The sequence below is a fragment of the Caretta caretta genome, chromosome 1 (genome assembly GCF_965140235.1).
Source record: "Caretta caretta isolate rCarCar2 chromosome 1, rCarCar1.hap1, whole genome shotgun sequence".
NCBI classification, from domain to species: domain Eukaryota; kingdom Metazoa; phylum Chordata; order Testudines; family Cheloniidae; genus Caretta; species Caretta caretta.
The window spans coordinates 281069480-281086095 of NC_134206.1; the positions used below are offsets into that span (position 1 = coordinate 281069480).

The 16616-nt window shown below is 40.2% G+C and overlaps 1 protein-coding gene across 1 annotated transcript in view; it reads right to left on the reverse strand.

Moving 5' to 3' along the window:
- Positions 1–16616, reverse strand: part of OTOGL (otogelin like) — a 135933-nt gene that overhangs the window by 86340 nt on the left and 32977 nt on the right. The window contains exons 18-25 of the mRNA XM_075126183.1: positions 15756–15880; positions 13802–14011; positions 13049–13214; positions 11521–11595; positions 10401–10450; positions 9488–9650; positions 5114–5221; positions 3321–3459 (exon numbers count right to left, since the gene is read on the reverse strand). Of these exons, the coding sequence (XP_074982284.1) occupies positions 3321–3459; positions 5114–5221; positions 9488–9650; positions 10401–10450; positions 11521–11595; positions 13049–13214; positions 13802–14011; positions 15756–15880 (1036 nt within the window). The remainder of the gene's footprint in view (positions 1–3320; positions 3460–5113; positions 5222–9487; positions 9651–10400; positions 10451–11520; positions 11596–13048; positions 13215–13801; positions 14012–15755; positions 15881–16616) is intronic.

Here is a 16616-nt window from a genome sequence, read left to right on the forward strand (position 1 = left end):
TATTTTCTGGCGAACTGTGTCTGGGAACTGAGAGGGAGGAGACTGGGTCCTGGCTGGATAAGCATGTGGACAACATGTTCACGCTCCCACAGGTAATATGCCAACCACACCGATATACATTACAAGCGATGTTTATTAAATATGATAGACAAAGTATATACTTTAATATTCAGTTGGAGTATCTATAGCACATATACTTCAGAGTTCCAGCTAAATCAACTGGATTTAATGAATAGGAAATAAAACAGTTTAACCTAATCCCCGGGACACATATTTAAAGCAGAAACCACCCATCCTTTCAGTAGGAGACACACGGAAACTATCTGATAAATCACCATCATCATCATAATTATGGAACAAATCAGTTCTTCACTGCCTCTAAATATTTTATAGACAGAATTGAACAAATAGCAATGTTATTGATTCTAGCAATCATCATATAGCGCCTGGCTTGTAGTAAACAATCCTTCTGCAGGGGTGGTGAAATCCTTCAGCACTTCAGTGCAACCCAAGGACTATGAACAAATTAGCTATTGTGAACCAGGCATATCTTAATTTAAAAAAAAAACAGAGTTTGAAAGGCTTCTAGGTAGGCCTACCATTGCACCTGTCTCCAACACAACAAGGATAGTACTGATATCACAAATCTACATAGGCAGCATTTTCATCACTTGTGTCATCTTGTTCACTGGATGAAAGGACTGCAGGCAATGTGCCATATGCCTTGATTATGTGACTGCCAACTTCATTCTTGAACTTTAGAACTCCATATGCTCCCAGTGGTTCATTTCTAAATTTTATATATATTTAATATGAAGAAGAATGGCAGGTGAAACTGGACTGGACAATGTGAGGGATCAGCAAGATAGTCACAGCCCCCTGAAGGTAAAGAGGCTAGTAAAGATTAGGCTATATACCTATCTGGCTGGATGATTTACAGATTAAGAGATGGCTATTAGTTTTCCAACTCACGCATGCCAAGATGGTATTACAAATAAGTTAACTACTATTTCTAGTTAGAAGATGCCCTGATGCATATCAGGAGTTTAGCTGAGAGTGATTTTGTTTTGGCTTTTGGGAAAAGAGGATTGTAAATCATTATTTTGAATCGTACGTTGCAAACAGACATAAAAACTTCAGGCCATAGATCCCCAAAATGTAAGTTCACATTGTTCTTACTTTGATAATTTTGTTTTATTTCACACAGTTATGGCGATTTTGTAAAGTTTCTATGAAATGTTATTTTGAATAATAATGACTGAGAAACTGGGCTTTTTATCAGAGAGTTAGAAGAACTAGGTCACATACTGGCATAGTAAGAATATTCTTTTATAGGACATTACTGGAATTCCAAAAACAGATTCTCACTTCTAACCACCACCATCAGCACCAACCAAGAAGAAGAAATAATTAGTGGTTTTTTAATAACAGGAGGATACATTTAGAAATGTCAGTAATGGTATTTTTACACAAAATAGGCAAGTAACATAAATATTTGCTATTAGGAACATTAGTATATAGTTGCCAGCCAATCATAATAAAGGAATTTGTGGTGTTTTTGTTAAATCAGCACACTTGAGTTTAATTAGACACATGCATTCAGGGTCTAATCCAGATCCTATTGGAGTCAATGGAAAGACTTCAACTGATTTGGGCATTGTGGATCAGGCCCCTAGAAACTATGCCAACCAAGTGTATTTTATGAAATGAACATGTGATATAAAACAAATAAAACAAACAAACATGCAAAAGCTGTATCTAGCTGCACAGTAGTTTCCATGCTAGCTGCTCTAACAAGAAAACAGTCTCTGGGTATGATTACACTGCAATTAGACACCCATGGCTAGCCCGTGCCAGCTGACTCAGGCTTGGGCTCTGGGAGCTCAGGCTAAGAGGCTGTTTAATTGCAGAGTAGACATTCAAGCTCAGGCTGCAGCCCACGCTCTGGGACTCTCCCATCTCCCAGGGTCCTAAAGCCAGGGGTCCACCCCAAACCTGAACATCTACACCACAATGAAACAGCCCTTCAGCCCAAGCCCGAGTCAGCTAGCATGGGCCAGCTGCAGGTGTCTAATTGCAATGCAGACATACCCTGGGAGAGCAATACAGCTGTCATTTTGAAATTACATTGTCACTTTTTATTGTTTTCTGAGTCACAGAGGATATAGTGCAAAGCAATTACCTATATAGTTAGTTTAGAACAGTGGTTCTCTCAATCCGGGGCCCAGCTGTGTGCTAAAAAAAATTCAAAATTTGCCACTCTGATCTGAAAGGGGGCAGGGCTGGCTAAGGGGAAGACAGTGTCTTGCAGCCTGCTGGAGTGTTCCTGCCAGCAGGGAAGCTGGTGAGTGCTGCAGAGGGGCAGGGTGCGGGAGAGTGGGGTCTCTGGGCAGGTGTGTGGGGAGGGAGAGTACTCTGGGTAGTGAGGGGGGATGGGGCACTGAGAACTGGAGGTTTGTGGGGGTACTACAACACCCCCAGGTTTTAGGCTGACAGATCCCACACAGTGAGGTATGGGGTCTGGCTGCCCAGACCCACGCTGTGAGGGTGTGGCATCCGGCTGCCCGGCCGCCCGGCCCTGTGCTCCGCTCCTGGCCCCACTCTGTGGAGGGGTCTCTGAGCGGGGAGCGCTGGGCATAGAGGACTGTGGGGCGCTTTTATGGGGGTGCTGTGGTTCTCAACCTGCAGCCCACAATGATAAATAGGTTGAGAACCACTGATTTAGAACAAGCTAGCTAGATGCAGTTCTAGCTGGATGCAAATAATGGTTAGCCAATCTTAACCTGTTCCTATGCCCTGCTATTTGTTTTAAGGCTGACAACTTACTCAGCAAGGTTGAGTACAGAAAATAAAGACCACCTTTGCTACAAAGAGCTTAAATCTGAAAGATATAGATGGAGGAGCACAATGGGAACTCCAGTTGTGGGGATGGCTTGATGAGGGTGGAGTCTACACATCTCCTTGATTTGTTTTCCCTTATCATGGAAGGGCAGAGACAGGTCCTGTCTTTTATTTGTCCTTAGAGCACCTATGTACACTTTGGCCACTATATAAAAAAAAATCACCATCATCATATTCAAAATAATGTTAGCACAAAAAGCCATTTATAGGATAGTTCTTTATAGATTTCCCCCCAAAGTTCCCTTACATCTCTGTTGCATGCTATTTATTAAAGGCTCTTTCTAAATAACAACTATTGGTATTGAAAAAATGTAGAGGCTCCCTTTGCAAGTCCAGTTCTCTATTTTTTATTCTTTTTTTTAAAAAAACACAGTGGAATATATGGAATATAAAAACAATGTGTGAACAAATTCTCCTACCTTCACTAAATAAGCTTGGCAGTCACTGACGTAATCATATTCCAACCCATCAAAAGTATAATAATGTCGATCCCCGTAAACCGTACACACAGCAGGACAAGGATAACTGGTGCATGTGAATATCCCTCGTCGACAAACACTATGAGGAAAAGGTAATATAGTCCATAATGTCTCATAGAAAGGCTATTTTCCTTTCAAACCCTTATTTTTCAAAGAAGTTTTCTTAGTCTCCTTATTTTGACTTTGAAAAAAAACAAGGAAGGGGGAAACTTGCATGGCCATGTTAGCCCAGAGTTGTGCTGCATGCTGCCCCAGAACTGTAGGCTTGCCAGTGTTGCAGAAGTGGCAAAAGGGTGGCCTTAAACCCACATATTTGATAAAGATGTGCAGAAAATGAACATGAACACCCTACCGATTCCATGGCATGTAAGAGCATTCCTACCTCCTCCTCAGGGTGCACCGGCAACATGGATAACTCCAGCACCGTGATACCACTCTACAATGCCTAAGCCAGGTCCTTAGAACACTAAGGACTTTCTGTTCATGATTCATTTTGATACATTTTTGAGACAAGATCTACATTTGTTCAATACACAGAACTCTTCTATTACTATCAATGGATTTCCTTGTGTCAAACGAGCCCCAAAGTTGCTTACATTTGGAGGGCCAAATTTTGCTGTCAGTTACATGAAGTTCTAAATGACAGCAAAAAAATCCAGAGCCTCTGCTTCTGCATGTGTAATTAATTTTCTGCGCTCATACAATTTGCTAGTAATATTTTCACACAGTCACTAATTTTTGATGGGACTGGAACACATGACTTATGAGGAGAGGCTGAGGGAACTGGGATTGTTTAGTCTGTGGAAGAGAAAAATGAGGGGGGATTTGATAGCTGCTTTCAACTACCTGAAAGGGGGTTCCAAAGAGGATGGATCTAGACTGTTCTTAGTGGTAGCAGATGACAGAACGGGGAGTAATGGTCTCAAGTTGCAGTGCGGGAGGTTTAGGTTGGATATTAGGAAAAACTTTTTCACTAGGAGGGTGGTGAAACACTGGAATGCGTTACCTAGGGAGGTGGTGGAATCTCCTTCCTTAGAAGTTTTTAAGGTCAGGCTTGACAAAGCCCTGGCTGGGATGGTTTAGTTGGGGATTGGTTCTGCTTTGAGCAGGGGGTTGGACTAGAAGACCTCCTGAGGTCCCTTCCAACCCTGACATTCTATGTGTATGCAAGCTGACTACAAAGCAAGTGCAAACAGGTTGTGTTCCTCAGTTATATTTTTTTCCACATGTGAGTTAAGGCATACAAAGTTATGTGTGTGCCAATGCAGGCCAGGTGGGAGATCTGTGAAAGGAATCCACGTGCTATATTTCCAATTTTAAAAATATTTTAAAGCTGTTTAGCTGTTCTATTTCCTTTAATATTTTGTGAACCATTTTTTTTCTTTCATGGTCTTGACTAATAGACAGATTCTGGTATCCTCACTCATACTATACAGATTCTGGTATCCATACTCATACTTGCCCTGCACATAGCCCCAAGCCTTATTGGAGGATAGCAATATAAGCTCATCCTAACTGTATCCTGAGCTACCAAACGACCAGCTTCCTCATCCCTGATTTTAGATTCAACATTTCTCCAGTATTCTTCTTCACAGTTTCTCTTTCTTGATATTTCCCTTCCTGTACCACCTTGTTTTTCAATGTAGTTACAAAATTTCTGTATTAAATATAAAGTTCACTTTATTATCAGGAAATGATATTTTGGAAATTTGTAAAACATAATAGTCACTTACCAGGTATAGCAAGGTGTAGCTATCACTTCTCCGGACAGATACTCCCAATCTTTCCAGGTACATGGACAACTATCAGGAACATAACATTTCCCTTTATGCTCTGCCATCCTTCAAAATAGAAAACAATCATTGTTTAAAGTGAAAATCCAAGTACGTGAGCTTAAACTAACCACCGAAAGCACAGTTTTTCAGCTCTGGTCAATAGAACATTGCCGGTCACTGGAGAACTTTCTGGTGGTCCAGAGAGCTGGCTGATCACATTGTGCTGCCTTCTTACCTCCAGCTGCTCAGCTACATAAAAGAACAGCTAAAATATACTACATGCTTTCCTGATATTATGCTCTAGGAAAGCAATTGCTGTAGCTGCTGTTGTGGCTGAGTGGGGAAGTGGTTCATGCAAATGAAAATAGATGCCATCCACACTACAAATCAGTTTGAGGATCCTTCACTTAAAAATTTAAACAAAGTTCACAGTAATGTTTTCCCAGTATTATCACCAGCATTAAGGATGAGTTTGGTTGGTTTTTTTTTTTTCAAATGAATTAATAAGATGTGATGAGTCACCCTGTTACCCTCTGCTTCCAAGAAGAGGGAGTCTTGTTTGTACTTAGCTCCCTAACACCAGCAGCCTGTTAGCCACTCAAGCATTCTTCTCTGGGCTATGCCAGCCTTTACTTTGCCTTGCAGGTTAACAACAGGTGCATCCCAGTCCCTGAGTCCCTTTGAAGCAATCCCCTGCGATAGCCAACCCGACCCTGGCTACTCACAGAAATATCAGGTTTGCTGAGCCTAAGGGAACATTATACACACACAGCTTGTAAGATTCAGCTCAGAACCATCCCTTTGCTTAACACCACAGCACTGAGATATATTTATAGTGAAAACAAGAATAAGATCATCATCAAAGATTAGAGATTAAGCAGATCATAGTAAGGATATTGGAAACAAATCATAGAATCATAGAAATATAAGACTAGAAGGGACCTAAGCAGGTCATCTAGTACAGTGCTCTGCACTTAGGCAGGACTAAATATTATCTAGACCATCCCTGACAGGTGTTTTTCTAATTTGTTCTTAAAAATCTCCAATGATGGAAATTCCACAACCTCCCTTGGTAATTTGTTCCAGTGCATAACTACCCTTACAGTTAGGAAGTGTTTCCTACTGTCTAAACTAAATCTCACTTGCTGCAATTTAAGCCCATTACTTCTTGCCCTGACCTTGCCCAGTGGTTAAGGAGAACAACTTATCACCCTCCTCTTTTTTACAACCTTTTATGTACCTGAAGACTTATCAAGTCCCCACTCTGCCTTCTCTTCTCCAGACTAAACAAACTCAATTTCCTCAATCTTCCCTTATAGGTCATGTTTTCTAGACTTTAAATCAGTTTTGTTGCTCTCCTCTAGACTTTCTCCAATATGTCCACATCTTTCCTAAAGTGTGATGACCAGAACTGGAAACAATACTCCAACTGAGGCCTTATCAATGCCAAGTAGAGTGGAAGAATTGCATCCTGCTTACAACACTCCTGCTAATACATCCCAGAAGGATGTGCACTTTCTTGGCAACAGTATTACATTATTGACTCATATTTAGTGTGTGATCCACTACAACCTCCAGATCCTTTTCTGCAGTACTCCTTCCTAGGCAATTTCCATTTTGTATTTGTGCAGTTGATTATTCCTTCCTATGTGTAATACTTTGCTCTTGTCCTTATTGAATTTCATCCTATTTATTTCAGATCACGTCTCCAGTTTATCCAGCTCATTTTGAATTTTAATCCTACCCTCCAAAGTACTTGCAAACCCTCCCAGCTTGGTATCGTCCACAAACTTTAAATGTACTCTTTGCCATTATCCAAATCATTTATGAAGCTATTGAATAGAACCAGACCCAGGGCAGAGCCCTACAGGACCCCACTCTATATGCCCTTCCAGCTTGATTGTTAACTATTGATAAGTACTCTCTAAGTATGTTTTTCCAACCAGTTGTAGACTTGCCTTACAGAAGGTTCATCTAAGCTATATTTCTCTAATTTGTTTATGAAAAGGTCACGTGAGACAGTATCAAAAGCCTTAAAGTAGAGATATATCACATCTACTGCTTCCCCTCTATCCACAAGGCTTATTATCCTGTCAAAGAAGGATATTAGGTTGGTTGACATGATTTGTTCTTGACAATTCCATGTTGACTGTTACTTATCACCTTTTGTTCTTCTAGGTGTTTGCAAATTGATTGCTTGATTATTTGCTCCATTATCTTTCCAGGTAATGAAGTTATGCTGACTGGTTTATAGTTCCCTGTGTTGTCTTTATTCCCCCTTTTATAGATAGGTACTATATTTTCCCTTTTCCAGTCCTCAGGTACATATAAAACAAAATCATAACACACTTGCAAGAGACTAAACTTAATTAATAGGTTAACCTACTGTCTAAAGAAGTGTATCTCACCCAAAGTCCTTTTCAGCATTTTCAGCTGGCTGAGATCCCATTTTCCTAAATGTAAACAGCAGCAGGATGACAGAGTATCTTCTTTATTCCCCAAATACAGCCCAGCAAACCTTTGAAGTGCATCTCAAGATAAGGTTCTCTTCCCCAGCTATGTTCCTCTATCTGTTAGTTCCTATCTGAAATTCTGCATTCAGCTCAGACAGGTATTGTGAATGAGACAATACTTAAATTTACATTTAAACAACCAGACAGATGGACACATATCTCTTATCTGATAGAAAAGCTATTTTGCACATCTGATGGTGACCAGTACCTTAGAAAAGATTTTAAAACTTTTCAGTATGTATGTATACACACACACACACACACACACACACACACACATTACTGCTTTCATACTACTTGCACTTATATTTCACAAAAATATTAATAACCAGTGTGACATGGGCTTTCCTTTGAGACCAGAACATACATACCAGAATCAGGATATTCTTGTACCCATTTGCCAGTTGACATTAAGGGGTTCTTCCGTCACATAAGATATAAAACTAGTCTATTGTTTTTTTTAACTCAATGGCAGGGAGAAAGTTTTTAATAATGGGGTTTTCTTTTTAAAAATTAAACAGAATTGTTCACAATTAGAAGGAGGGGTAAAGATTAGCCTCTGTTCATTATTATTTCTTGTTCCTCAACATCTCTTCCTAACACCTGACTATATCAACTGAGGCTAGTACTAGTGCCTTACAATTGCAAATCTATAATAAGTCTGTTACCTTCCCAGGACTTTCTTTAAGTCCCACTCCATCTAAACTGGATATCAATAACATTTTTTTCTGTAAAAACAGAAATAATTTCTAACCCTCATATTTTGGAGATAACACTATTCTATTCTATCTGACTTTGGACTAGAAAAGCAAATTGACCCCTGCATGCCTGAACAGTACAAGGAAATAAAGAAACATAATTTCCCACTAATTATGCACTAAATATGAATTTATTTTCCATGCAACAAAGTGAATGCTTAATCTTTAACTAAATCAACCAAGATTTTAATGTTTATCATCACAGTTTCATCCAACACAATCTGAGATGGATTATGGTGGTTAAAACAGGTAAACAGAGTCACATCATTTTATATCTGTAGTACACATATATCAACTGTATGTCAGTGTGGCAGATTTGGAACTGCCTGTACAATTAATACTGTATTGTGACCAGGATATTGTGATGTGTATTGCATCCGTATGTTGAGTTAATTCAATAGCATGATTTTCAAGAAATGCATCCAAGAAGGGGGGCAGGAGTGGATCTGGATATACATTTTGCACCAAACACTTGAGAGACAACGCAAGAACCATTTTCTTTGATGCTCTGGCTCAACCTCTTGCGGAGATCACCAGACAGATCCCCCAGAGGGTAAGACTGGCCTGCCTAGGGCTCTAGGGGAGGCAGAAATAAATGGAGACCTTTTGTTGTTTTAAAATCCTTTACTCTTATGTTATGCTTTGTTCCTATTGCTAAATAAATATATTTATTATATTAGCTTCCCAGTCAGACTAGTTAGGGTACACACAGCTGATGCACAGGGTCCTGTAGCCTGGGACCTGATCTAAGATTGGGAGAGCAGCGGGATTCTGTGAAGAAAAGGTAAGGCATGAGGCCTAGCACCTGTGGGGGGGTGCACTCACAGAGATAACAGAAAGGGTCAGTGATACAGCTATTCAGGTAACCATGACAATCACTATTTTACATCCCAGGAAAAAGACAGCATGATAGATTCAAATGTTTGCAAGCAAAACAGAAGAAGGCAATTTACGAATTGAACTATCTGAAGAAAAAAAAGAAGATAGTATGCAGGGGGTCCCTGTGGAGGAAAAGTATTCCTGTTCCTCTGGCTCTACTAAACACTCTGACTTACACTTACCCTGGGGGGCAGATACAACCACTTGCACATGGAGGTGATGGCACACAGGTGAAGTTCATGGCAAGGTTCGCACAGGAGATCTCACAGTTCACACCAGCTGCTGGTAAGCCAGGCACTGAATATCTGCAGTCATAGTAGATTTTTCCTTCAGGGCACGTGTGAACTTCAAATGTAAAATGCAAATTGAATGAGATCAGCTTCTCCTTTGCACTGAAAGTTTCTAATTCTTTTAGTTCACAATTTATTTTTAAAAATATTGTAATTAATAAAATATACTATTTAAACGAAATGCGTTTTGTATGTGTTCAACTGCAGTTAAAGTGAAAATTTGCATTTTTGTTTATATTCTATGTAATTATTTCATTAAGAATATCTATTAACTAAGGTCCAAAATTGAAAACTTCAGTGCCTAAAGTTAGGCATCTAAAGCAAGGCACCAAGGACCTGCTCCACAGCCTATTATAGTCAATTACCAATCACTTCAGTGTGCTTTGAATCAGCCTTTAATAAAGTAGCTTGATTTTCAGAGGTGTTGAACACTCACAAATTCCAGCAGAAATCCAACTGAAATTTCACCTGCTCTGCACCTCTGAAAATCAGGTTTCTTCCCTTTAGATGTTTTAATATGGAATTTGGGGAGTTAATTTTAGGCACCCATGTTTGAAAATTGTGGCCTATGTCTTACAAGAGGTGCCTTTAAAAATTCTGCTTAAGTGACTTAGGAATACAAGTTGTATTGAAAGTCAGTTAGATCAAGATAAGTAACTCTAGACTGAAAAAATAATCGTCATAAATAGTGGTGATATTTAGCATCTGATGAGATGTATATGAATATAAAAAAGCAAATGAATGAATACTCGACAGCAAATATTTTTCCTGTGAAACTGTAAAATAAGACAAGAATATAAATCACCTGCAGTTGTAGCAGTTTCAGTGCATTTCATGGTTCCATTCAAACACTGGCTGGTGTAAAGAAAACAAACCATCTTTATTCCAGGAAAAAATAAATCACACAACTGCTGTGTACGTGAGAAAACAACTTAGCAATTATATAGCACTCAAAAACACTACCTAATTTAAACAATCTAAATCAAGAGGGAAATGATCATTAAACTTTAGGAATCTAAATCTGTCCACAATTCTGTGTGTAACTTATTTATATTGATTCAGGAACTGGGTGTCTCAGGGTACTGGTAATGTGATACAGGCCTACTGTGCATGTGCATAGGCCCCCATTTTTGAGAAATAACAGGAGACAACTGGGGTGGGGGGGACTAATCAGCACAACAGTGCAACACCACTCGCTTAAATTTGGCCTAGCCACCCCCCTGTCATGACGGAGCCAAACCTCAGCAGCATTGCGGCCTAGTGCGCTGGGTCACACCCCATTCACTGAAGTTTGGCGTGGCCACCTCTCTGTCATAATAGGGGGGCGGCCACACCCAACTGATCAGCCTAAACCCTGGGTCTCTCAACACCACTTATTGAAGTTTGGCAGCCACACCAAACCTGAGCAGAATGGGGCCAAGTGAGTGTGAAGCAAGTGGAGCTGGACAGCCAGGATCAGGAGGAGCCACCTGAGCTCAGAATGGGAGTGGAGGGCTGAGCCGGGGGGACACAGGGAAGAAAGGGCAACTTTGAGTGGCTAAGAAAATCCCAGAGGAGATGGGTGAGGTTGAGTTGTTGGCTGGCTGTGGGGTGACTGAGGAGTGTTGGGAGGGGCTGCAGGGTGAGATGGGTTGTGGCAAGTAGGGGGCAATGGGGCACGGTGAAGTTGGGGTGAGTGGCGAATATTGAGTGGTGGTGGGATGAATTGTTTCTTTGGGTTTATGAGTTCTTTATTAAGAATATATTAAATCCAGTTTCTTTCAAGATTTCCTTTTCCAACATTGAAATAAACACGGATCTTGAAGCAGTTAGGCCCTGATTCTGAATTAAGAACCACACAGGCATAGGGGTCTGTTCATACAATTCTACTAGCAGGATCAGGGCCTGAGTGAGTCAAAGATTAAACACTTAATACCAAAACCTACCAGGAGCCTGACTGCGTGGGCAGGATTTCCCCAGGCTGGAAGGTTCTGCCTTTGTAATAACAACGACAGCTAGATCTGTGAAAACAAAGCTTATGCATATGGGTATGAAAACTATATGAAATAGGATATAAGGATATTTACTCTTCAGATCCTAACTAAGTTGGATAAACACGCAGTTTAATTCTCTAACTGACCTGCTTATTTATATTTACAGTGCAAGCTTAACCTAAGGCAAGAATTAAGGGGTGAAATATTGGCCCTATTGAAGTCAATGGGTATTTTGCCATTGACTTCAATTGGGCCAGGATTTCACTCATATCCTGTAATGATCTTCAAATTACTTATTTGCTGTTTCTGTGTGTTGCAGCCTCACAGAAAGTAGCTTTTCTTCCTGGTTACAGGATGAGTAAGGCAGGATGCAGCCTGACTTAGGAACATAGGAATTGACATACTGAATCAGACTCAAGTTTCATCTGGTGTAGTATCCTGTCAGACAGTGGCCAGAACCAGACACTTCAGAAGACAGTATAAGAGCCACTCAGAAAGCAGCTGTGGGGTAATCAGCTTCCCACATTGATTTCTAATAGGTAGAGATTGGCTAAAATCAAAAGGTTTGCTGTCCTTTCCAAAACTGTTATTGTCATTAATTGTAACAACTCTGGATATTCTTGATAACCATATAAACTTCCAGTCCTTTTTTTGAATCTTATTAAGTTCTTGGCCTCAATGACTTCCTGTGGTAATGAGTTCCACAGTTAATTACATTCTGTGTGTGAAGGTACTTCTTTTTATTGATTGTGAACTTCCCACCTTTTAATTTAATTGAATGTCTCCTTGGGCTTCTGTTATGTGTAATGGAGAACAGACGTTAAAGATCCACCTTCTCTATTATTTGATACACCTCTATCACATCGCCTCTCATTTGTCTCCTTTCTACTGTAAACAATCCCAATCTTTTCAATCTCTCTTCATATGAGAATTTTTCCATGACCTTGAACATTCTCATCGCTCTTCTCTGAACCACTTACAGATCTGCAAAATCTTTTTTTAAAACTGGGTGACCAGTACTGCAAACAGTATTCCAGGAGAGGCTACACCATTGATTTATATAAGGGCATTATGATAGTTTTATATTATTTGCTATCTCTTTCCTTATGTATTCTAACATTTTGTAGCTTTTTTTGACTGCTGCTGTGCATTGAACAGAGGTCTTCAATGAGCTGTATACAGTGACACTGAGGTCTCTTTCTTGAGCTGATATAGTTAATTTAGAACCTTGTAAGGTGTACGTGTAGTTTAAATGTTTCCCTCCAATGTGCATTACTTTAAATTTTCTGACACTGAACCAGTAAATCACTTGTCTTGTTGGCCATCCATCACCAATTACACTATCAGCAGCCAATAACTGGTTCAGTAATAGTGGTGGAGAAAGGGGAACACAAAATGAGATGCAAGAAAGAGTTCTGTTTTTAAGTCTTGCTGCAAAGCGACAAACACGGTATATTCAAAACAATGTAATATGACTTACACTGGCACACAAAAGTTGATTGATTCTTCAAAGTATTTTCCATCAGGGCAATTGCATCCTTCAGCACAGTCGTCATTACAGACATGCGGGGCAGAAAGGGAAGAACAGGAGTGTCCGCAAAAAGAAGAGCACCGATGATACAGCATACCACTTCGGCACACTAGAGCTAAGGGGGAAACATCATCATCTTATGAGGTTGCAATAAATACACTGAGATACATTTATGACAGTGTGAGATAACACAGTAAGATGTACTGTCCCAAATTGCCACAGAGATGTGCTGGGGTTTAGTCACGTGATTCTCAGCTAAACCTCAGCCCAACTCTGATTTCAAGTGTGTTAGAAATTTCTTGGCTTCACTCATTTTGAGGCTTTAAATGATTAAACTCAGGATGCCTTTTTGTTAAGAAAAACCCTTGAAAAAGTCTGTGTGTTTCAAAGTATATTCAATATATTTCAGTTTCTAGGGGAGAGGAAGAATGATGCAGTGGTTAGGGTATTAGCCAATGATTTGAAAGATCTGGATTCAAGTCCCTGCTCTACCTTCCATATCACACTGTGACCACTTTCCCCTTCTTCCAAAAAGTGACACCCTAGGCACTGCAGCTGCAGCTGCTGTGCATTATGTTTGCGTTTCAACATCCCAAAGCAGGATTCTAGCTTCTGATGCAAAGCAAAGATTTGTTCTATTTCAAAGAATTTCTCATCATTCCCCATTTCTAAAACTATTCTTCTTTTGCAAATGTTACTCACCGCAGTATGAAACATGAGCTCTGAAATCAATAGCAATTCCATGCTTGCCACAGATATAGGCATAGTGTGCAAGTGCATTACACAAACAGCTGCTTCCACATTTACAGGCATCAAAACGGCACAGCTGATAGTATAATCCTGGACTGACGTATGGGTGACATGGAGCAAAAAGTTCTTGATTGATGATATCACAGTGGGATGCATAGCCAACTAAGGGAAGGCAACATTTTCTTTTTTGGCAGTACTCATGATAATATAGCAATCAAAAATAAATAGCAAAGAGTATCAACAACACACCAATTCATACAACTGTGCAATAAAAGCTTCTACATAAAGTAGTTCCATAAAATACTGTTATTTGTAACTGACGTAAATATTTCAGCAATGAACTTTGCTTCAATAAAAATACCTAACTAAATAAAAATCTATATTGAGCTGAAGGAAACATGTAAATGGAAACAGAACACATTTCAAAAGCGTAAAGAAAGTCATTGAGAGTTTTGGGGGGTTGCAATGGCCAAACTTTTCTTGACATGCAGGCTGGGCAGTTATTACAAATTGGAGCTTCGGGACACAAACGTTCCAAGACTACTGCTCTCTCCATATGCCACAAAGTGCTTCCTGGCGTTACTGACTTTTTGCTGGCCTTCCCATTGAAATTCTTATGTGGCACAAAATGCTCCATTATTTCTGCTTTGATGCTGAGCCTGTCTCATGCTTTCATTCATTTTATCTCATGGCATTAACAGAAACAGAGAGAAGCAGGTGACTGGATGCTTGGCTGTTACATGGTGGAATAGCTGCCACAGAAAAGACCACAGATGACCATTCCAACTGCATGGCTGAGACCTATGCCAGCCCACCACATGTGGCTTATTGCTGCACTTGGACCTCTTCTACAGTACTTTGATCCTTGGATTCCTAAAGATGACGATACTTGTCCTTTGAACTCAAATATGAAGGCTAAGAGCAAATCAAACTCAGATCTTTGTTGTCTCTTGCCACCAACCACACCTCTCCCTGAGCCTTCCCACCTCTTAAACCCTCCTGTAGTCTGTCCTGGAGCTGCCAGGAAGGCTCAGCTCTCTGATAACAAGCTTCCTGTTTTCCAGCTACCACCTCCCCAGCCAGCCACATCAACACCACTGGCCTTCTGTGTGCTATACTAGATGGCATCCATCGCCAGCCACCACCGCTGCTCTGCATCATCCACCCATACCGCTTTCCTGTATGAAACAGGGGGTGGAACTTGACAGCAGAGGGAGGCAGGGCAATCTTTCAGGCAGGCCAGAGGAAGGGAGAGGGTATCTTGGGGGGAATTGGGGAGATGACTCTAAACAAAAGTCCTAAAGTGGCCCCCTTGCATTGGCCACAGATAACCACAGCACTCTAGAAAACTGCCCAGCCCTGAAGATATAAAACGCCTTAGGATTCACTAGCTTCCTAAAAGTTGAAGATTATTCTGGGATCAGTCCTGTAGTCTTTACTCAGGGCTCAATTCCACTGGTTTCAGTGGAGGTAAGGCCTGATTAAGGACTTGAAGATTATACCCAAAAACATTAAAAATACTAAATCCAAATTATATCTGGGGATAAGGCACAACCCCTGTGAGCTACACATGCGTATCAGAGAGGAGACCTAACAGCCTTCAAATTTGCAAAACATGCTTATATTTCTTAAAAGGAAACATAAGCACATCCAAAATTAAGTAATCACCTTTGCATATGCCAATAGTTATTTCAGTTTGTATATTAAGGACATTAAACACACCAAAGGAAAGGGTTTGCAAAAAAAAAAAAAAAAAATCAGTGTGTGTCTAAAACTGAAGTTACACTAATACCCACAGATAATCTGTAAGGAACAATGACGTTCAGGCAGCATAGAGAGAACAAAATCCTGCTCTAGTAATGTGGTTAAGATAAATCTAAATCAAAATTCCAAAAGTGGACCATACCGTTTTGTTGATTAACATTGCAAGGATCAACCACAGGAACGTTGACAGGCGCAAAACAAGCTGAGGAAACCTTCCATGCATTGGCATGAAGCTGAGGGGTTCCTTCAATCATCCCTGCTGGAGAACTGAAGGGAGAAGGAAAGATAAAGCAAAAGATCAGCACTGCCTGGTAGAAGGGCTTCTCACATAGACTAGTTATTAATATTGTCTTTGCATTTGTTCAGATCTCTCTTGCACATCCATTGATTCCACACCACAGTGGAATTACCCTGTCTCTGCACTTTGTTTCAGAATCTTTGTAAAGGAATGAAATGAACAGAACTCTCATGAAAACATTTTCCTTTACAACTGGCAAATACTACCTTTGAAAGTATAATGTCTATTCAGTGTGCCTGGTATAGGTACATAAACATTTTGGAAAGTTAAGTATACTTAATCAAGGCCTGTCCAGTGTTCTTTGCATTATTACAAACATTTATAACATCTTTGCCAACTCTGTCTTATAAATTCTTTATAACATTAAAACCAAGAAAACAAATATGAGAGATTAATCCTCTTTCGGGTTTCCTGCCTCCATTTGTCAGGCTTGCTCCAGCAAATAATAACAACCACTAACTCTTATTTAGCACTTTTCATCAGTAGATCTCTAAGTACATTACAAAAGGAGGGCAGTAGCATTATCCCCACTTTACAAATAGTGAAACTGAGTCACAGAGAGGTGAAGTGACTTGCCCAAGATCACCTCACAGGCCAGTAGAAAACCTGGGAATAGAACCAAAGTCTCCTAAAACCTGCTCTACCACTGGGCCACTTGCATGGATTTTGAACCAGAAAAAAATCCAATGTATGGATTTTGAACCA